The 23,969-nt window shown below is 39.9% G+C and overlaps 1 protein-coding gene across 3 annotated transcripts; it reads right to left on the bottom strand.

Moving 5' to 3' along the window:
• Positions 1 to 1,091: 1,091 nt before the first annotated feature.
• LOC119905144 (ankyrin repeat domain-containing protein SOWAHC) lies at positions 1,092 to 23,969 on the bottom strand. Of its 3 annotated transcripts, none has more exons than XM_038721893.1 (13): positions 23,832 to 23,969; positions 17,850 to 18,070; positions 17,172 to 17,294; positions 12,985 to 13,041; positions 12,189 to 12,290; positions 9,943 to 9,954; positions 9,778 to 9,780; positions 6,576 to 6,662; positions 5,919 to 5,921; positions 5,505 to 5,507; positions 5,205 to 5,277; positions 3,730 to 3,825; positions 1,092 to 2,841 (listed from the first exon to the last, which is right to left on the bottom strand). In XM_038721893.1, the coding sequence occupies exons 2-13, from the start codon at positions 17,880 to 17,882 to the stop codon at positions 2,669 to 2,671; spliced, it is 765 nt and encodes a 254-aa protein (XP_038577821.1). In that variant the 5' UTR covers positions 17,883 to 18,070; positions 23,832 to 23,969; the 3' UTR covers positions 1,092 to 2,668. The 3 variants fall into 3 exon arrangements, with proteins under 3 accessions (XP_038577821.1, XP_038577820.1, XP_038577822.1); XM_038721892.1 differs by lacking the exon at positions 9,778 to 9,780 and adding an exon at positions 7,171 to 7,175 and having other exon boundaries at positions 9,942 to 9,954; XM_038721894.1 differs by lacking the exon at positions 9,778 to 9,780.

The following is a 23,969-nucleotide window of genomic DNA, read 5'->3' on the forward strand; positions in this document are numbered from 1 at the left end:
AAGAAACTCCATATTGAACAAACTGAAGTTCATGCATTAATCATTTTCTCTCTATAGCCTCACAGAGAGCAACTAATGAGGTTATTGGGCATCTGTGACGTGACATCTACATTTTGGCCTATTTGTGAAACAATGGTAACAAGGAAGCCAGGGGCATTGGACTCTGTGTTCTCCAACTCAAAATAACAAAGCCAAGCAGCCGCTGGTGGGAGGCTGTGCTCTCATGGAAATGAGCAACTGAACCAACAATGTACCGCCTAATCTCTTCAGAGAGAGGAATCAGTTACACAGCAGTATGCACCCCTCAATGCTTTTCATTAGAGTCAGCGTGCTATTGAAACAGTCACTCCACCCCCCTGACTCACACACAAATGCACACATACATGCGTGCACACACACACACACACAACCCTCGTGTGTATCCACAGGCCCTACTCATACATGCACTGGATACAAGGTAGCCCCTCCAACAACAGAAGGGTTGAAATAAGTGGGGCAGAGGGTGGTATGGGGGTGCAAGGCCTCAAAGCATCGGATTAGAGTTAATGTGCCCTCCCTGGGTTATAATCTCTTCAGAGGGGGACTTTGTTTGAGGGGCTTGAGGGCAGTAAGATAAGTATCTATTACAGAAACTCCCTCTTATCCCTCAAACATCCTCGCTTCAAAAATGAAGCACAAAAACACTTGCCTATGTTCCCCTCTGTGTCGTCTGATATCCAAGACCTAAAAGCAAGTGCTGCCCTTTTCAGCTAATCAGGAATTAAGGTCTAAAGCCGTATGGAGAGTTTGCAGGATCCCATATTTACTCCATCTGTAGCCCACAAAGTCAGGTAGTTAAAGTGAGATCAAAGGCAGCTTAAAAAAACTAGGGTTATTGTATTGAAAGAAAGGGAAAAAAGTATTATCACAAGTTGTTCTTCTCTGCTTTTTAAGTAGGAACTGTGTGTGTATGTGAGCAGCCAAGTCACTCAGTCCAAAGATTGAAGTTTGATGTAGATCATTCCAGTGTGACAGAGAAGTGGACACACAGTGACTTACTACTGTGTTCAAAGGGAACAATGCACATGCATGAGTGGTGTAAAACATGCATATCCAGTTTGATATAAAATATAGTTTAATAGTAAACTATCGTCATTATATAAATATTGTAATGGAGGCAGGTTTTGTAGTTTAGATTATACATTTAGCTTGAAAAATACATACAACTATAACTTTTACACTGGCACCAGATCTTAAAGAAATAGTTACGCTAAGCATCTTTTACAGCAAATGAAAATGATGTCTAAAGCTATACAAAGGCCCTTTAATACCAATGGACAAAATAATTCAGAAGACTCTGATTCACAATGTAGTAGTGCAAATTTCTTTTGCAAAAGTTAACTTAGTACTTTAATGCACAGGGGGTGGACAAATTAGATTAATAATTAAAAGAATAATTTAAGCACAATCCGTTAACATTCACCATGTTGACGCAAGAGGTTTCAGAGGTAACTAAATCAAGTAACAGAGCGGCAAAGATGTTAGATCATCTTTGCTCATACTGCAAGTACATCAGTCATAAAAACTCACGTCAGTGACAACAACAATGTCAAGCACAGATGAACTGAACCATGACAGAAAAACAGTCATTACAGCCTGACAGTAGCCAGCAGAGGAATGACAGACATGTAAATACTGAGGGTGGCGGACAATCTAAACCTTGACCTGTATTAGAGTTAGCAATGGTAATGAGAAAAATGTGGCTCAGGTAGGAACACAATGATGTGATGATATGTTTAAGAACATTAACTACAAATTGCAGACACTTTAGAGACTCATTTTCTACCTTCCAAGAAGCCACTGTCTTCAGTACAGTTTGAAAATTAACTTTCAGGAAACTGAATCTTGCTAGTTAAGTAAAATTTAACACACACTGAATGTTTTATTGACTGACTGATCGATTTTTGTTGATTTATCCATTTAAGTTGTGTTATTGTCTCATAATAATTCTGTTGCTGTGTAACAGATAGGAAATCAGTATAACATGTAAATTGCAACAAACTGGTATGTTTTGGAAAATATTCAGCATGGTGATGCGTACAAATTATTTTATCTGTTGTACTTGCATGCAGATATAACAGACTAAAACAAACCACCAGTGTGATCCTTTGAAAGACAAGTCTGGTTACAAACGCGGCTGCTTTTGGTTTTTATCTCCAGTGAAATGAATCTTGATCATCTGGACACTTTTACTGTCCAGTTGTTGTCTGCTCTTCAAAATTGCTCACTTTAACACAAACAAAGACGATGACAAGCTTAAAGACTCCGTGTGGCCTGAGCCTATTTTAAATTGTAAGGCATAAGTAACTGTTAGCAACATTCATTAAAATGTAAAGGCTTCAAGAAATATTTGTATGGTTAGCATAAATATTGATAGTAGCATAGCATCATCTGCAACACCACCTGTTCACTGTTAAAGCATCTGCGTTCAGTACTTGGATGAGCCGTTTAGGTGCATCAGCAAACGTGTGGGATTGTTTCGGTAAGCATAGGTTGAATGGTGTGTGTGTGTGCACATAACATATGCATTTAGGTTTACATTATGAGTGTAATTTATGTGAATGTAAGGATTAAGTGGATGTGTGAGTGCAGGAGAGCTAGCAGAATCAGAAATGGTGTCGGTTTCTCCTCAGCGAGAGAATTTTCTGGGTCTGAATGCAGGAAGGGCGAGCTGATTCGACGCCGTCCTCTCCTCCTCTATCGGAGCCAGCTCCTCTGCTGAGCCCCACTTCTTCTTAGATTGAAACAACGATACCAACTTCCTGTTCTTGTTCCGCTCTCTGGCCTGAGGGCCTTGAAACTCTGGGATCACAATGAAACAAAAGTTAATTGATTAGGGAAAATTCATGATTACCATATTACCAACTAAGTTTTCATATCCTAGATAGCAGAAGTGAAACGCCGGGAGGTTAATTTTCATTTTTCCGAAGTTTATCTAATCAATATTTTAAATGTCTTTTTTGGACAGCCACATTGGAGATAAAAGAGATAGACTAGCTGTTTCCACCTGCTTCCAGTCTTTATGCTAAGCTAAGCTAAGTGACGGTGGCAGTAGCTTCAATATTTGAATAAGAGGAATCAGAATCACTTTTACTGGTAGGTATGTGTACACATACGAGGAATTTGAGTCCGGTCTAAAATTGCTCTCAATGTACGTACACAGAACAAGCATAAGCAAACAGGACAAAAAGCTCAACAAAAACAGACAGAAACTACCATTTGCTGATACACACAGACATCAAGTATTTGGCATACAGACGTGAGAGACGTATCTAAATATCTAACTTGTCTTACTTATAAAGAAAAATATCTTATTTTTACTTTTGTTTTACAAATGTATTTAAATAAAGTTTGGTCACATGTACTTCAGTTGTGACAAAGACGATACAATTAAATAACTTCATCTAACTCTTAACATTTTATAGAGTGCCTCAAACTTGTAATTGAAATTTGAGCCCATGACTCATTTTCCAAACAAAAAGCTACAGTACTGTCCTACTACTTACTTTAAGTAAGTCAACTTTATTTCTATAGCGTGTTTCAAAAGCAGAATTAGAAAGTGCTTTGGGGGATAGCTAAACAGAAAGAAAATACAACATATTAGAAAAGAAAAACATAAAACCTAAACAAAGTGAAATTGACAGTTATTATCCATCAAATAATTTGTAATTCAGCAGCAGGGGCACTCACGCAGCTCACAGTCTTCCTCTGGACCCTCTTGTTCTTTGATGTTCAGATAATGGCAGGCAAGATGGCCACTGTAGTCTCTTAAGTTTTCTTTAGCCCCTGATAAGAGGAAAAATTATATCTCTTAAACTGAGACACGTCATGGGAGGCAGCGGGTAAGCTACTTCACTGACACCTTACACCTAAAGCTGATGCATGATCCAAAAGTAAACAAAACTACTCAGGTAAGATTGGAACCTACTGTCACTCTTAAACTGAATGACTGCACTTACACCGAACAAAATTATAAACACTTTTGTTTTTGCCCCCATTCATCATGAGCTGAACTCAAAAACCTAAGACTTTCTCTATGTACACAAAAGGCCTATTTCTCTCAAATATTGTTCACAAATCTGTCAAAAATCTATGTTAGTGAGCACTTCTCCATTGCCGAGATAATCCATCCACCTCACAGGTGTGGCATATCAACATGCTGATCAGACAGCATGGGTATTGCACAGGTGTGCCTTAGGCATTCCACAATAAAAGGCCACTCGAAAATGTGCAGTTCCATCATACAGCACAATGCCACAGATGTCACAAGTTTTGAGGGAGTGTGCAATTGGCATGCTGACTGTAGGAATGTCCACCAGAGCTGTTGCCCGTAAATTGAATGTTCATTTCTCTACCATAAGCCGTCTCCAAAGGTGTTTCAGAGAATTTGGCAGTACATGCAACCGGCCTCACAACCGCAGACCACGTGTAACCACACCAGCCCAGGACCTCCACATCCAGCATCTTCACCTCCAAGATCGTCTGAGACCAGCCACCCAGACAGCTGCTGCAACAATCGGTTTGCATAACCAAAGAATTTCTGCACAAACTGTCAGGAACCGTCTCAGGGAAGCTCATCAGGGTCCCGACTTGACTGCAACTTCGCACAGCCATTGAAGAGGAGTTGACCAACATTCCACAGGCCACAATCAACAACCTGATCAACTCTATGCAGAGGAAATGTGTTGCACTGTGTGAGGCAAATGGTGATCACACCAGATACTGACTGATCCCCCGGATACCCACATTTTTGAGTGGCCTTTTATTGTGGCCAGCCTAAGGCACACCTGTGCAGTACCCATGCTGTCTGATCAGCATGTTGATATGCCACACCTGTGAGGTGGATGGATTATCTTGGCAAAGGAGAAGTGCTTACTAACACAGAATTTGACAGATTTGGGAAAAATATTTGAGAGAAATAGGCCTTTTGTGTACGTAGGGAACATCTTACATCTTTGAGTTCAGCTCATGATGAATGGGGGCAAAGCCAAATGTGTTGTGTTTATAATTTTGTTCAGTGTATATTGCAAAACCATGTATTTTACATTAAATCAAGATTTTAATTTTCTACATTTACTAGTAATGATTGTAAACACTAGCGTGATAAAGACTTGTTTTAAAGTGCTATCCCTGCAGCCAAGAGGTTAAATGAATGCCGTTTTTACCATATGTCCCTATGAGCAGGTCTAGAATATGCCGATGACCATGTAATGCTGCAATGTGTAAAGGTGTATATCCCTGCAGAACAAAAACAAGAGTAAAACAAAAGAAAAACATGCATAAAGAAAATCAAAAACGTGTATTTTTAAGTTCAGAATTATTCTCTATTTAGGGACAGTGGTGATGCAACCTTAACATTCACTTCACTGACACAGAAAGGGCTATGGCAGTTTAAAATTGACACTTTTTTGTGTTGAGTTCAGGGGGATAACTGTGGCAAAGTGCTGGAAAGGTTTAGTACCTACCCCCTAGAGTTTCCCAGGACCAAACACAGCCAATGAAAACAGCATGGGAAAAAATATACAAATTAGCAAAGGTTATAGAAACAGAAGATAATGGTAAAAACATAATTGCTTGGTAATTCACTGAAAATTGCATAGTTCTAGAGTTGTGCATGCTGGCACATAGACACACTGTTTTGGGAAACAATTAACATGACATGACATGATTTATTAGCGGCGTACTCCTGCAGCCGAACAACACATGCTGCTGTAATACATTTGCACAGCTGGATGTTCACAGAGATCATTTAGAAACATTACATCACTGAGGGGCACAGAAGAAGAAACTAGCAGCCATATTGTTATCCTCTTGATATCCACTCCAATCACTTACTGTACATACCCGTCACTTCCTGATTAAAAAAACAGGATACTCACATGCTGCAAGAAAGAACAATACCATGAATAAATCGGTGATTGTACACAACACAGGAAAGCAAACTGCATTGCACCATAGATTTAAAGAAGACCAGCTCCCAGAAGTAAGACAAGCTCCCAAAATTGCATTGATAATGATGTTTATAATATATAAAGTAATCTTAACAGTATGTCATGTGGTTCACACCATATGTTTGCTTAAGGGAAGTAAGTTTGTTTAATGAACACTATTTCATTAAATAATCGTTTAATGAACCATCACAGGTTAAATGTCACAACTTGACATGAGAGACTAGTCTATGAGAGAGTCAAGGGGTCGAGGCTAGCTTAGGGTTAGGGTAAGGTCTGTTACAGCAGGAGAGAGATGACTGAACGCTGTAAAAGTGTTTTGGCAACTGAGATTACGACTAAAAAGTTGGGAATAGGACTTTAGAAGATTGTTGTTGTATTTTATGGATATGGAAGAAACCCACTAAACCAGAAAAAGACCCATATTAAAAACTAAAAGTCTGCATATCTTTGCATCTGTTGTTTGAATTTTGACCATTTCACCGTCTTGCACAGAACCCCCTAATTCATTGATGTGCAGCAATAAATAGCTGTAGTGCCCCTTTAAAAATCATTGTCTAAAAATGAACAAAATTAAAATGCACTCACTGATTTGGTGTTGACATCAGCACCAGCATTTGCCACCAGAGTGGCCATGTCCCCACTGCCATGTTTGGCAGCCCAGTGCAGTGCTGTCTGTGTGCAATAAGGAAAGAAGAGTTATTCATACAATTCTTCTTCTACAATGTTGTGTACCATTGTTGGGCAAGGAAATTGCTATAGCATCATTACAAGTTGTCTAAGCTGAGCAGGCCAGCTTCTTATTGGCTGTATGTGGGCAGAGGGCCAGCTGCGCACAGAGGGGAGTGGATGGATGGAGGGATGGTGAGAAAGAGGGATAGAGAGATGGTTTCCTGCCATCTAACAGAGCCTAATTACAAAACAACACAGCACTGTGCCCACAGTTGGGGGGCCTGGCCGCCTGTCACCAGGGGGAAGATTGATGATGTTAGTGTGACCTGCAGAGTGGAGACCCACCCAGACATCACTGCACTACTGTCAGCACACATCAAGGAGGGAAACACGGGCCCCTGCAACACAACTCTTAGAGATACACCCACACGTCTACATGCAAAGATACTTAAATGTGTGCATAGATGTGAAAATAATATATGTACAACGCACACTAAAACACACAAGTCACAAACCAAACCACATCCACCTGTCGGGCTAGAACTGTGATCTCCACAGTTTTTAGTGCACACTTTAAGCTGCGTAATTATGGGCTATCAACAGGTGAAAGCGGAGCGTAAGTGCAAATGTCGCCTAAGTAACCACATCCACCCCTTCTGAGTCTGACCCTTAACACGGTAAATCAAACAGTAACCGTTTGAGAATTACCTATTAACTGTGGAAGGATGAAAACCTTACAACCTCATTGAACACTGCTCCTGCGCAATATGAAACGAGCCGGTGAGCGCTAAAAACAATCATAGCTCAGAAGACACAGCATGCTGAAACATTACCTTGTGAGTGTTTGACACACATACCATATAACTGCTCCCAGCTTGTGCTTCCATTACATCTGAGTCACAGAGCTAAGCATCTGAGAAAATAATTACCTGGAAATCTTTGGAAAACACAGAAAGTCATTAAGTCAAAACATTTGTAACCTGTTCCCAAAGCTGCGCCTTTTTATCCTAATCCAAACATAGATGGCATCTGCAAATGACATACAGTATGTCCTTGCTTAATTTATTCAGTGTGTACCAAAACTTAAACATTTTACTTTATTTTACATTTTCATTTATATTTGTTTATATTGATGTTGTTGTTCTATTTTCAATCTCAATTATAGGTTACTATTTTTCTTGAGTTGTACAAAAAAGTGATGGAAAATTTTTTTTGGCTATCTGGATTAGGAAATAGTCGCAATTTGAGAAACAAAAATTTTCTTGTGGCAGAGAGAATTTCTTTTCATCCATGTGTTTAGAAAAGCCTTTGAGGATCCTGGAAATACCTTCAGAACATCTGTTGTTAAGTGACATCGTCGGGCATTTATTTTGCAGAGAAACAGATGTTCAGCTCTGTGACTCGAATGTAACGACAACACACGAGAGGCACGAACTGGGGCTAACACGCTGCTTGAACTGGACAGACATCCTTTTGTGTTTAGGGGTTATGATGCTAATTGTGCTAATTGTAGCACGACAAGCCTGTCCAACAGCTGGCAAGAGAAAAATGTCTGCTTGTAACCACTAAAAGGGGGTGAGGGAGCGAAAGGTAGCTACACCTCTATGTGTCGGGCGTCTGGAAGACATATTGTGATAGATGCTGTCTGGCTCAAGTATCTCCATCTCTTTTGTCTGTCCCCTGTCACACCTTAAGACAGATTGGCCAAAGGGCTGTTTGACAAGCGGCTTGGCGGCTCTCCTGGTGGGTATGGGTGATGGACGAGGCTGAACAGGATGCAGCGTCTTCCCTTCCTGCACCTCTCGTTTCTGTTCCTGCCCCCCCACCTGTCCAATCACTCAGGGACGGCTCTGTCCCCACCACGCGCACCCCAGTGAGGGAAGTGGTGGCAATAGAGGGCTCACATCAACAGGAGACACAATGGCCAGTGTTACTGACACTTGATGTGGAGGAAGGCAGAGAGGAGTGATGGGCTAATGATGTACTTACAAACTGTGTGGCAGAGGAAGTCCGTCACAGCAGGAAAAGAGGTCCACGTCACGAGCAGTGCAGGAAGAGAAAAAGAGCGTGAGACTTCGGAGTGAGAGGTGTTTGACTTAGGTGAGCTCTGGGTGTTCTGACCTGTGTCATGTCTTCACTTTTAAGCAACTTCACGTTTAAACCACTGTTTGAAGTGCATATCTACTAAACCACCTGATCCCAACAAACATTTGGTCTGAACAGGAAACACTTAAGTCCTCCCAGGATGAAGAGTAATCCCTTCAGTCCTGGTCAAACATGTGATTTTGGAGCCTGGTATTTGGTACACTTAATATAACTTCTGTTGAGCAAAGTCAGGACATGACAGATCAGATCATTCAGAATATAATAACTCCTGGTTTTAAAGACTGTGGTTCTCATGAGTCTTGTGACTTTTGTGATTTGAGGTGGACGTTATCTCTGGAAAGGCATCCACCTCTGCTGAACAGGGAAAGGCTGAGGGCTAAAGGGAACATCAAAGAGGCCTGAAGGGGACTTAGCACCTTCCCAGGGACACAACCAGCATTGTTCTACAATTAATCCCAGCCTGCTCTATTACTTTCAGATTATCTTTAAGTGGGTGAAGTCTTTGTGGTGCATTAAGACTCTCCTTAATCCCCCCCCCCCCCATCTCCCTACACTTCAATGGCGACCGTGCTATCTTGTCCGGGTGGGGATGGCAGAGGCTTAGGGCTACTCTTAGAAGGTGGTCTGCCATGGCCACAGGACAGTGTGAGAACTGTGACACAGGGGAGGGACAACAAACATGAGCTCAAATCTCTTAAGCGCACAGGGAGACAAATAAAAGGATTTGGGTTGTCAGGGGGCCACAGGAGCTAAAAAGCTATCTTTCATAATCCTTTTGATAGTGGACCTTTTGAAATGCATGATCTGGATGTTTTAACACAGGGTTCTCAGAATACTATTAAGGGGAAAAAATGATACAAGCAAAACACGGGTCTGAGGAGTTTTGTGTCACATACTGATCGACACAACGCAAGTTTTTAATGCAAGCTGTGAATCAACTTCCATTTCAACAGGCTACAGTAGGTGTTATTACACACAAGGTGCAGACAGATGTACGAATGATGAAACTTACCCCCTGAAAGGGATGGTCATGGTCACAGTTGGGAGGCACAGTGTGTCAAAATGAGATAATAAGAGGCTTTAAGTCAGACAAAAATCGTAATAATAAACTTCATCCATAACGTGCAGCATGTTAGATACATTCTATTATTTTCAAAGTGCCACATCAAATACTCACTGAGGTGAAGTCCTAGTTTGACACCGCCCCCCAAAAAAAAGAGAAATAAGCAAATATTAGTGAAGCTTTGTAAACCATGTATCCAACTTCAAGAAATAGTCTTTTTGTTATTGTTGTTTTATTCACTGTGTAGTTGTGTTACATTAAAGGATAATTCAGGCTTATTACAACTCTGATCTTATTTGTGTGGATGTGTTTTGACAAAACTGGTCCACGATAATAAAACCTGGCATCTGGGAACTGGAGTGACATTGCAATAACAAAAAAATACAGGTACTAAACTAGAAACTTAAAAGTCCCTTTAGCGCATTCCTGTTTGTACGAAGATTAGGCAAATTAGACCCATGAGCAAACTTGATTTTCACACACAAAGAAACAAACAGTCTCAACATCATGTTCTTTGTATGTACTGTTGCGTGACGCTGATGTTTGAATGGATGAAAAGAGAGACTGAAAACTCCACAACCTCTCCCTCTAGCAATGATCAGTTGAGGGTGTGAAGTGTTTGCTATTTATTTCCATTTATATCGTAACTTTTTATTTCTCTTGTTTACTAGCTTTGTCCACTTATTGCTGCTGCCTCTTATTCACTTTCTGAAACGTCTCTCTCACGTTCATTCCATCCATCTAGCTCTTTTTTTTATATTTGGGAAGCCAACAACATAACTTTGTTTCTAACGTCAAGAAACATCACAAGAAATGTCATTGATACAAGAGACACCCAGTCCTTCCTTATTTTGTGAATGAAGCCGTATGCAAGTTGTAAAAGATGACCAATCACTGTTGAGCACTGCAAACTCCACTCCAATAGTAGGGATGCACCGAAATGAAAATTCTTGGCCATGTAGACTTCATGGCCTCTCTTCAGGTCAGACTCTCATACTGCAACAGGACAGGATAAAGTCGCCAACCTGCCTGTCAGCTTGCAATGGTCTGTTTCGGTGGATTTACCATAAAGCATTGAATACGTCTGCACTCCAAATGTAGGTGCGGCTACCTTAATTGCCTTCTCAGAAACAAGTGACAGAAACACTTAAAGCGGATCAGACCGTTTGTTACCTTTTCTAAGAAGTCGGCCACAGATGTAGTGGATGTGCAAGGAGACAATTCAGCCAAACAGCGTCTGCAACCGGCAATTTTTGCATCTTTCTCGGACACTTTAAAATGCTTCCACACTGCTGACATGTCAACGTAATTGTTCAGTAAAATTTGTTCGATCATTTGACTTATTACGCCTTTTTTTGCTATTTTCAGCCGATTAATTTCAGTGGCCAAACATTCGGTGCATCCCTACCCAATAGTTCCTCAACCATTAGAAAGAACTTCTCCAGGAGTAGGGACTTTTTTGGCAATTGAAGCTATAGTAGAGGAACTACATTTTTCTCTGGTCCCTCAAATCGAAACTCAGGTAATGATCCTGTGTTGCTGGTTCTTTGTCCCTTTGTCCTTGTAAACAAGCTTTAACCAGATTATGTAAACCAGTTTATTTGGAGGTTAAACTGAAAGTGACATATCAACATATCAGTAAACATCCACAGGAAATTGAGTGCACCCCTAACTACAGCAGGTACAGTAGGATGAAGCTGAGCCAGGAGGTTGGTCTGTCAACTGTGATGAGTGTTTACGACAAGAGACTCACAAAGGACATAATGGACAAGGGGTAGCCTAGCTAGCACTAGTGTTGTTAATGTGCTAGCATGTTTACTGCTGACTGCTGGCTCTGCAAGCTATCAAAATGTTATCTTATAGACCACGTTGGCTGTGGCTTTTACAGTGTTGTTTTGCACAACTCAATGCTTTATCACAACTAAATAGTCAAAACTCATCAAATAGAGATGAAATAGTAAAGAAACTGTTAATTAATAAAAATTTTCAAATTGCTATAGTTGTTTAAGGACAGTTTTATTACAAGTTGACAAGTTAGCAAGGCTACCAAAAATTTTCATAATTACAGCTTTGGCTGTTTTTGTCTTGTCACGTGCCCCTTGCCTTGCTAGCCATAGCAACCACTCGAGAGTCTCTCTGTATACAATTTTACTGTAAGTTTGGCTAGCCTTGGTTTGTCTTATCTGTCTGATCGCTTTACTGCTTACGTTTATTGTCCTATCAGACTTTGTAGTGGTGATAGCACCACATTCCCAGATGTTATTAGTATAGATAGACAGTGGATAAAAATATGAAAATAAGATCCCATTTGCAATAATGTGGAATTATCCTTTAAGAGGCAGAGCAGAGGGCAGCACTACCTTCTTGTGTGCCAGCGAGGGGTCCTGTCTGAGCAGCTGTGAGAGGTCAGGGACTCGAGCACCGGCAGCGGAGTAGATCCACTCCTTCTCTATAGGATCCAGCTATCACAGAGAGGGGTAAGGTTAGATATGCACACACACGTGCACAGATTTGTTTCTCTATCCCCGTGGGGACACATCATTGACATAATGCATTCCCTTGCCCCTTACCCTAAGCTTAACCATCACAACTACATGCCTAACATTAACCTACCCAAAACATTAACCTGATTGTAACCTGTACCCTAAAACCAAGTCTTAACTTTCAAAAAGTCTGACAGTCTTTACTCATGTGGACCTAAGGTTTTGTCTCCACAGTGACAGTCCCCATTTATGGTTTAAATCCCCACTGGGATATATAAAAAATGACAATGACACGCACACACACCCTACTGTCCACATCCTGTTGTGGGCTCTTATATATGGGCTCTGATAATGCTGAAACTACAAACCTCTAATCCATTTCCTACAAATGACTGAGTCACTAACTGACACATTGTGGGAGACACCCATGATCACACTGCACATTCAACAGTTTTCTTATGTTATCGGTTTAAAGGGAACAAGGACTGCCGGTAGTGACATCACAGGGAGAGTGGATGTGTATTTCAAAGACCAAACCCTAACGGTCATCTATCATTAAGATAAAAGAGAAACTCCAACTCTGTAGATTTGACACTGTACATGTTTTACTTACTACTCCTTTAAGCCTTTTGTTGATAAGAAAACAACAGGAAAATGCATGAAAAGGACTTACAGCGACAGCAGCGGAGCCCATACTCCCCGTACACTCCTCGTCTTGCTCTGACTCGGACTGAAAGACAGAAAACAGATGACTATTACTCAGTGGTGACGAAAAGCCCAACTTTGACACAACTTAACTGTACCGTAACAGTCATAATAGTCACACAGCATAATCCAGCATCACATGTGGTCACACTGCTGTGATGTTTTCCAGTTGACGAGACGTGACCAAAGGGTGTCAGACAGATAGAGAGGTAATGAGACAACAAGACAGAGGTGCTGGTTTCACACATAGGGGTAATGAATAACAATCCAATTAACAATTAACCAAAACACAACACGCCTACAGTCAGGCCATGTGTTTTTGTCACCATTTCAGTCTGAAGGGGTCAAGAGAAAAACTCTTCTAGCAGTGTATAAATGTGTCTCTTTAGCTGATTTATGTGAGAGGGGAGAAGTTTTTTCTTCTCACCTTTTTTACGGGGGACGTGATTGCAAATTGTTCTTAGATCATGCAGAGACATGATTTTAAAACACTCAGCCCTTTCATGTCTCTTGCACAGACTGTCACACGTCAGCATGCTGGACATGAAAAGTGGATGGATTGTATTTATCCAGCCTGTTCCGCTCCAGCACATGTCAATTTTTTGGCACTTATGGTGGAGACCAATAATAACGGGCCGAGAAAAACATTATTGAGTGTGAATGGAAAGTATGTTTCATTAATTGTAATTTTAATTGCTTTTAGGGCTGCAACCATTATTTATACTACACATTACAAATACTGATACATTTTTCAATTATTCGTAGTAATTTTTCAATTATTCGTGGTAATACAGACATTTTCCATAGCTTAAAGTGACGTCTTCAATGTTATGTCTAACCAACAGTATAAAACACTATATGGCATATTTGCCCTGATTTGCCCTGTTTTGTCTTGTATCACTATGTTCACCATTTCAGGTTTAGCCTGATGGCATGCTCAAATTTACTATTTAGCACATGTTAGCATGAGGCTGAGGCTGATGGGGGTATCATCAGTTATTTAAGTATTTAGTAGCATTGATGTTGGACCAATTCAGATTTGACCTGATGACGGGAAGAGGTTAAGGAACCAATAAATTTATTACAATTCATCCTTAAAAGGGCACGGATGTCTGTACCAAACTTCCTTATGATCCATCCAATAGCTGTGAAGACATTTTACTCAAAACCATAAATGTCAACCTCATGGTGGCGCTAGAGAAAAAGTCCTGAGATCACCAAGGTCAATAGGATTCTTTCTCTGCGAACTATGAATGTCTTTCATGACAATCTATGCAATTGTTCTTTAAGGCCAAAGTGTCGACCACCAACCAACCGTCCCTGTAGCCAAAATAACAAGAACCAAAATTAATTAATCTCAAATGCTAACTTCCCGTAACAGTTGTTTGGTCCCCACCAGAGAACTGTATCTATAGCTAGAATTCATTGCAGTTACATTGGATTTCTACAGTAATAGATTTTACGGCTTGGGGGAAAAAATGTCCATAGAAACTTCTCAAAACTCCTGCAGCACACCATCTGTCACATATCTTTTTTTAAGACGTGACACCAAAACTGGTACTGAACAAGACATGTTTCCAAAAAACTTCTGTTCTCTTTCTGGAGGACAAACTAAATGTATTTGTACTTATGGGCCGATTTATATGCTGATACCAGTATATCAGTGCAAGCGGTTGAGCTCTAATTGGAATCCATTGTAATCAACAGGAATTCAGGCTGATCAGTCTTCCCTATGAACGACCAAAACAGTGACTAAGATGCCAGGCAAGGACGATGCTCTCCTCCTGAATCTAATTTAAACTTAAGGGAAGCAGAACTGATCTGCCCCCAGAGTGTCGTCCTGCATTTGGGAGCATGATTTAATAAATGACAAATAACAACAGAGCTTACAGCCTCAGGTGTTTTGTTTAAGAACAGTGTATAAACCTGCTAGGTAGCTTCTGTAATGTGAAAGAACTTGTCCTACATACAAAGTTCAATGGTGTGACTAATACCTTAAGCAAACACATTTAATCTGATTGTGGTGCTATATTAACACACTTCAACACATTTCATCTGCCTGTTGTGCAGGTCATCAAGGAGAGACACATATCTTTCTCTCAGATAAATCCCAATCTCTTTAATGGGCACAAATGATTATTATCTTTCTAATGAGTTCCAACATGTTGCTGCTTAACATAATAACAGAGAGCTTAATTTAAATGCATATTCTTCCCCTTCTCCCCCAGTGGGTTCTCCTCCCACTAAAAATCAACATACTGTATGTTACAAATCCAGGTAATTTACTTAGCACCACCTTGTGGGTAAAGGAGGAACTACTACAGAGTAAGCACTGAACCAGTGTTTGTCCCTCACTCTCAAACTTTGAGATACAGTAAGTCCAAGGTGTGTCTTTCATCTGAGCAACTACAGTGAAATGTAATTCAAAAAAGGAAATTCACCAACATTAAATGTTCATCTAAACGTCTTTCAGAATGAGAGGACATTAATTATGAAAACTTTAAATCTATTTCAAAAAGGTGCCGCCGATCAACTAATGCGCTTACATTTATACTTCTAGTTCATCACTTCTACACACAAAAAGGTTTAAATTAAAAGAAACAATTACAACATGATAAGACAACTACCCAACAGAATATTCAAGTACAGCTAAAACGATTAGTGTTGAGTTCATTAATTAGGCAAATGACAAAAAATTTATTTGGCAACTTAAAGTAATTTTTCATGAAAAAACATTTAATGGTTCCAGCTTCTAAAATATGCTTACCTTTGATATTTATTTTTAATTATTTTGAGGTTTGGACTGTTGGCTGGCATTGTGAAGGTGTCACTTTGGGCCTGGGTAATTGACTATTGACTATTTCAACACCTAGTCTATGTTTATACTGAGGTTCCTGAATGCCCAAACACTAAAACAGTGCAGTAACAATCTATTTTCGTGTTATTTGTTTAGTTTTTTATAATGACATCATATTGTCTGTTACTATTAATTCTAATAGATTTTCTATACTGTCTGACTCACTTCTAGATCCTGACTAGATTATAATTCTGGTGATTATTACAGTAGGTTGGTTGTTTTATGCATCCTTATGTCCCTTAAATGTCACTCATCGTGTTCCAAATGTGTTGTTCTGAATGGATTTTGAACTGGATGTAACATAACACTATTAATTAGATAAAACTGGATGCTACAATATTTTTCTTACAGAAGACAAAGACATCCAAGAACTGTCTATTTTTAGGATTTTCTTTTCTCCATCTTTTTAATTTGTATTCATATTACTACCCCTTAGAGAAGCAAAAACTGGTCATTTAAATCATATATTGATTTATTTTAGTTTTCAATTTCGACTTCTGTGCTTGCTTTTACTAGCTTTCTCACTCTCAATCTCAGCACGTGTGTTACAACTGACTGAGGTTGGGGGACACGTTTCCTGTGCAGTCAGCCTACCGTAGCTGGAAGTTTCCAGGTTATTGTGACAATAAATATAATATAATATGCTAAAGAGCAGCCTCACACCAATTTGTAATCCTATTTGTGTCTTTGTGTGGATATATTTCTTTACCAAGTAATAATTTCTGTTTGTTTATTTTCAGATTAGTTGAGCTTCTCCTAAATCTTTCCAAATACCCCTTTGTTAGGAAGTATGGCCTAAAAAACTTTTCAGTAATGAAGCTATAAAATCGTCTGCTAAGAAACGATGTGGGGTTAACTTCCACTTCATGGGATTTAATCCATGAAAACCATGTTAAAGGCACCTGGCCTGATGGCAGCAGACTACTTAGTATGGGCTGCAACTAACAATTACAGTTGTCCTTAGCCATTGTCCCAGAGCAAAAAGTAATGTCTTCACATTGTCCAAAACCCAAAGAAATTCCATTTACAATCATAGCAGTATAAATAAAATAAAAACAAGAAAATATGAATAAGGGGGACACATTTCAGTTTAGAAAAAGACTTACAAAAATGAATGTATTACTAAAATGTGTTTGTGTTGATCAAATAATGACTAATTGTATTCCAGTCTATCATACTTCTGCCTCTTTTCCAGCCTTGTTTGGCCAGAAAAGGAGTGATCTAGACTTAAATTACCTACAAAACTGTCAGTAAACAAAATTAACAGTATACAGGAGGGCAATCAGCCAGACTGTCACCTTTGACCCCGAATCTTTGTCCAGCTCATCGTCCCCATTGCTTTGTGCTGAGGGTTCCTGGATTTGGATGACAGGGCATTGCAGTACAGTGTGCTGCATGAAGGCTGTTCCTGTCTGCTGGTCCTGCAGGAGTACAGACATAATGTGCTATAAATTCAAAGAGTCTCTGATCCAAATGTGTGATCTGAGTGTTCACAGGCCAAATGTTTAGCTGTGTCGAGTGCTGGCGGAGGTTAACACACAGCATTAGTACTTGGTTTGCTCTTTTCTGGATGTGGACAGTGCTGTTGCTTTAGTGCCTGTTTGAACAAATCATGTGCAAAGATATTCAACCAGCACACAGTGTTTATTTTCAAAACAGAGTTCTTCTCTGCATTAGTTTTAAACAAATCGCCCTTTATGTAAGAGAATCTTTCTGCTCCACAGTACTCCACTGTGTAAATGTGCGCCACACGACCAGCATTAAATTCTGACACATGGTGGTAGAGAAAAGACAGAGTACACTAACAAAGACGGCCTTGTTTAGAAATAAATGTGTCATTCACATAAAGACTAAACATGGTGTGTTGGGGCGATAGCAGATTCAGGAAGTTGCATTTCAGCACCCAGTGTTGTTGCTGAATCATCCCAGCCTGCCCTACAATTTACTGTTTTTACAAATGACAAGAATCGATTCACCTCTGCATCACTGTCGGGCTCTCTGCATGGCATCGGCTCATCCGTGGTTCCTTCTGGTGAGAAGAAGAAGTCGAGGCGTCCGTCACGTCCCACAGTACAGTGGCAGAAGGTCTGGCCGGCCTCGAATGTCTCTGTCCGTCCCCATCAGTCCCTTGATGTTTGGTGTATCGCTCATGCAGCATTTGCCTGTATTTCTTCTTTAGGACAAGATACTTTTCACCCTGCAACAAACAGTCAATTAGCACATTATTACTTTTGAAAAAAGTAAAACATCCACAATAAAAACCCATGTGGGTTATACTGTCTTTCTTTCTTTGTGTTTTTTATGTGTTTATCCAATAATGGGAATTTATCTATAATGCTTTATTTTTAAAGCCCCCATCTGCTAAAAATAGGTTTTGCTTATTGTTATTTCACTTGGATGTTTGAGCTTCACTGTCCATATTCTATGTGCAGAGGTTGTTTTCGCAGTCATTGCTGGAGGGGGAAGGTTTCAATACGCTCGCCTTACATATGTTTTATAGACGTGTAAGTCCCCTCCAAAAGTATTCGAACGGTAAGGCCAATTCCTTTGTTTTTGTTGTTCACTGAAGACATTTGGGTTTAAGATCAAAACATGAGTATGAGACAAGAGTTCAGAATTTCAGCTTTTATTTCCTGGTATTCACGTCTAGATGTGTTAAACAATTTATCAACAAATAATCTTAAAGTAAATAACATTTGGTGGCATAACCCTTGCTTGCAATAACTGGCTCAAGCCTGTGACCCATCGACATCACCAAACTGTTGCATTCTTCATTTGTGATGCTATTCCAGGCTTTTATCGCAGCTTCTTTCAGTTCTAGTTTGTTTTGGGGTGTTTCTCCCTCAGTCTCCCCTTAAGGAGGTGAAATGCATGCTCGGTTAAGGTCAGGTCATTGACTTGGCCAGTCTGAAACCTTCCACTTTTTCCCCTGATGAAGTCCTTTGTTTTGTTGGCAGTGTGCTTTGGATCATTGTCCTGCTGCATGATAAACTTCCTCCCCATTAGTTTCAATGCATTTCAGTGTTTCTATACACTTCTGAATTCATTCTGCTGCTACCATCATCAGTTACATCATCAATAAATATTAATGAGTGTGTTCCAGAAGCAGCCATGCACGCCCAAGCCATGACATCGCCTCCACCATGCTTCACAGATGAGCTTCGGATCATAAGCAGTTCCTTTCTTTCTCCACACTTTGGCCTTTCCATCACTTTGGTAGAGATTAATCTTGATCTCATCAGTCCATAAGATTGTGTTCCAGAACTTTTGCGGCTCATCTCTGTACTTCATTGCAAATTTCAATCTGGCCTTCCGATCCTTCTGCTGATGAGTGATTTGCATCTTGTGGTGTGGCTTCTATATTTCTGCTCTCTGAGTCTTCTTCCAACAGTGGATTGTGATACCTTCACCCCTGTGTGAGGTCGTTGGTGATGTCACTGATGTTTTGGGGGTTTTCTTCACAGCTCTCACGATATTTCTGTGATCAACTACTGTTGTTTTCCTTGGCTGACCTGTTCGACGTCTGTTGCTCAGTACACCAGTGGTTTCTTTCTTTTTCAGGACATTCCAAATTGTTGTGCTTGCTTTGCCCAATGTTTGTCCAATGGCTCTGTTGATTTTCCTTCTTTCCTCAGCTTGACAATGGCTTGCTTTTCTCCCATGGACACTCTCTGGTTTCATGTTGGTTTATCCTCTTTAACGGGAAATACAGTCTTTATAGGTTTGAACCAAGGATGAAAACTTAGAATAGTCATGCAGAGCTATTTAATGTTTGGACAATCAACCTAAAAGGCAACACATGGGCAACAAGAAACATCTGTCAGTCACATGTTCCGATAGTTTTGCTCACTTGAAAAATGGGTGGGTTCAAACAAAGGGTGATATGTCTGATTGTTTAACACATCTAGATGTGAATACCACGAAATGAGAGCTGAAATTCTGAACTCTTGTCTCATACTCATGTATTGATCTTAAACCCAAATGTGTTCAACAACAAAAACAAAGGAATTTGCCTTACCGTTCCAATACTTTTGGAGGGGACTGTATGTACAAGCAGGCTTTGTGAAGCCAGTCATTGCTTTTGTAGATTTGTATTGTTGACAGTTTGTATATAAGATTTAGTCAACTATGTATTTTGTTTAGAGTCTCGCTTTTAAAAAACTGCTCCATTTTTGAAATACGCTTATTTGCTTTCTTGATGAGAGTCACATGAGAAGATTAATACCACTCTCATATCTGTCCATAAAGTTTGAAGCTACAGCCAGGAGACTATTAGCTTAGCTTAGCATAAAGACTATAAGCAAGGGGAAATAGCTAGCCTGACTCTGTCAAATGTTTAAAAAAGTTTAATAATAACTTGTTGTTTGTTTAAATTTATACAAACAGAAATGTAAAACTGGTTTTATGGGGAAGTGCATGGTACCAGGAGGTACATGGTTCATGGGGAGGGGGGATGCACGCACATGCACATGGGTGAGGCAACACACACTCCTGTGTCCAGAAGACTGCTTGCTAGTACACATGGATGTTAACAATTAAAAATTGAAATCAAATGATTTATGAGGAAGGAAATACATTTACTACAGTTGTAAGACCTCAAGGATACATACATGTGTTTTGGTAAGTATCATTCAATGTAAACATAACTTCAATAACAACTTCACAGGTTGCTTAAACAAGCAGCTTTAACAGAAAGGTAAGACAGTGGTTTCAATCTTCACCTAACTCAAAGCAAATAAGCATACCCCCCCTCCCAAACAAAAAGTTGAAAATACTTAATTCAAACATTAAATACAGTCACATAATAACTCCTTTTAGTTTGGACTGATTCATCTTGCAGTAATATTTTGTCAATAGGTGAAAATACTTCATAAAAATAGTTTCAAGAAAAATGAAAAGTGCAGCTGCAGTCCCTTCGGGGGAAACCAGTGGGTACAAACAGTTCTGTACAAACTACGTAAACATATCGGACAGCCCCTTGTTGAGTCATGATACTTTAACTGAACAGCATCCTTTCATAGAAGTGATACTTATGCCTCAGGCTTGAAATATGACTGCTTTGAAGCAGGGCTTTTTCCACAAAAGGTAAAAATATTTGAATAGTTCACTTACATTTTCTGACTTCACCACAGCAATTCGGTCAATAATGAGCTTGAATTCCTCTCTGTATTTAGCTGCAAGGAAAAATATGTTGATGTGAAAAACTGAAAACTAAACATAGCTTTGAATTCCTACATTTGGTAATACATCAGTAGTCCCAAAGTCAAATCATATGAGGAAGACAGTAATTATAAACTAAAATATTTGTAGATTCGGCTAGAATGTAATAGTGTCTGTTTCAAATAGCTGTGTGGGTTTGTGAGTTGCAGTCTGCAGGATGAGCTGCTGGTTTCTGTTTCTCCATCTGAAGTAAGATGAGGCAGTGCACATCTGGCTGTCCAAACTAGATGCAGCTAACATAGCAAAGAAACAGTTGCTTTGGTGCAGAAGGAAAACACTGCAACACAAGCTAACAAGAGAGAGGAAAGAAGTTCCCCTCCAGCAAAGATCCAAACAGATCACAGTGTGTCCCCAAAGGCAAAAACCTGAGTCACTTAAGACCTATGGGAAATCTTTCCTGTGGGAACCAAACAAACCACAGCTGACGAGCTGATAGGCCTCATCAGATAAAGCTATCTGTCTTTGTTTACACCAGTGAGCATATATTAAGACATGTGCAAACTCTGTGATTAAGAGCTGACTCTTGTTATCAAGCAGCCAGATCGGCTACACAGACATTATTCCAGGCGTAGGTATTCAATTCATGCCTAGCTGTACACTGGCATGCAGCTCAGGACAATTGAAGTGTTTCCTTTTCCTGATGCAGTGAGATGAGTTGCACGCCTCACATTCACAACAACAGGAAAACCAAAGGAAGCAGCCACTTACATCTGTCTCAACAAAAGAATTCCTCGCTCGCGAGAGAGTAACGTAGCATACATGCTAGTTATTTATTAGCAAAAGGTCTGCACAAACATGCAACTAACACATACATACACACACATGCACACATCCCCCAACACCGCTACATTCCCCACCATGCCCCAGTTTTATTATCTGATGAAAAAGCAACCCCATTAGAGGTCTACATCCAGTCATGCATGTGGACTTAATAATGATTAAAACACTATCATCACAATTACAACATGAAAATCTGCAACCACATGTTATGACAGACTTTAAATATGTGGGAAGCACTTTTCTAATTGGACAGCCATGTCAGATGGCTGAGTATCAAGGCGGCCCTCTAAACCTCTGTCAACAACTGCAGTGCTGACATAGCATCTGGACAGTACATGCTGGCAACTGCAATACAAGGTCACTTTGGATAATCATTTAGGGAGGTTAACGTACAGTATGTATTCCAGGCAGTGCCAAAGGCAAAGGCCCTTTTTTGAATGGATAGATAATTAATCATTACACGCTTGTTATTTGTCTTCTTGGCCAAATATGTTTTAGTCATTAGTCAGTAATGCATGCTTTGTCAACTTTCTGAAATGAATAAATGACAAGCTTCCAGTTACGAATAAAAAAAAGTTGAATCTATCAGCAATAAAACGCAATACTGCTCAGCTAATACACTAATATGCTACCGCCTTAGTTGGTCAGGTATGACCAATAGCTCCTGGTGGCTAATGTTACATTATCAAACTTTAGATACATATTCCTGTGTACCTAACATTACTGAGCCAGTCTGTTGACTCTTCTCTCTTGTGTACAGATAAACATATGTAAAACAAAGAGTAAAGCCATAGTATCTCACCAGGAGACATGTTTGTTGAGTTCTGCTGTTTATTGTCTTAATCTAACTGATTCATCGTTTGGTTAATAAAACATCAAAAACAGTAAAAAGTCCATTGCAGTTTCCCAGACTCCAAAGTGACTCTTCAAATGTTCAACAAACAGTCCACAACCCATAGATTTACAACTTACTGTAATGGAAGGCCAAGAATATCCTCACATTTGAAAACCTTGAACAATCAAAAATGTGGCAAAAATGTGGCATTTTTGCTTATAAAATTACTGAAACCATGAATCAATTATAGATAGAGCTACTCATTGATTTTCAGTCGATTAACTCGTTGATTAATCAGCTACTGAATGTTAGCCAACAGAAGTGATTGGTCATACAAGACCAAGTGGCTCTCGCATGTATGATCTCTATGTATTAGCTGAGCAATATTGCATTGTATTGGTTTTTCATTTGTGACAGGAAGATTGTGTTTATTCTTATTTCACAGTGGAGCTTTAAAGTGGGATGGACAGGGTTTACTGCATTAGATAGGTGTGCCTAGCAACTTAACATTAACTTATACTCAAAATATTTGTCTGTTGAAGCCAAATATGAGAGGAGTTTTTGGTGTTAGCAATGATCAGGAATGAACAGGATTGCATAAGCATCTGTAGTGTGGGTGAAGAGGAACAGCAGAGAGATGCAGCTTTGCAGCAAGTAAGGTATTACTGGGCTGAACGCTACAATAGTGAATTTATAACTCCTCATCCTCATTTTGCTGAGGGACCCCAGCTCTGTCTGGGGAGTGACACTGCATGGCGACATGTTTTTGGTGATGGGTTGGTTCAGGTCCTCTGATCAGCTACCAGCCAGGCAGCTCTACAACTGGCCTGAAGGGAGGAAATGACACAATTCCTGCAGATCTTTGGAGGGGCATTTAATGCAATCCAGATGTCTGCTTTACAGCAGAGAACAATGAAAGCACATGAAAGCCGTTTGTTAAAGCAGACTGGGGAAAAAAACATGAATCATATGTATCCAAATATGAGACCTGTCCGGCAAACACGAGGTCAGTTGGTATTTGTAACGAGCAGTAACTGATGCCGCGCGTTCACATCACATTTCTCCATTTTCGGCCAAATATTTCCATTTACTTGAACCTACGATTCAACGACTCGCTACTTACCACGCAACTGCAAGTCACTATGGCCAATAAAGGGCTTAAATGTCTTCAGTATATCTGCATTTTTGACTCTGCCTGAATTGCCTCCGGTGGAGTAGAAATAATCCAGCAGCGACTCTTCACTCACAGCACTCATCTCAG

The sequence above is a fragment of the Micropterus salmoides genome, unplaced genomic scaffold, assembly GCF_014851395.1.
Source record: "Micropterus salmoides isolate LMB-PRFRI ecotype aquatic unplaced genomic scaffold, ASM1485139v1 Ms_hic_scaffold_16, whole genome shotgun sequence".
NCBI classification, from domain to species: Eukaryota; Metazoa; Chordata; class Actinopteri; order Centrarchiformes; family Centrarchidae; genus Micropterus; species Micropterus salmoides.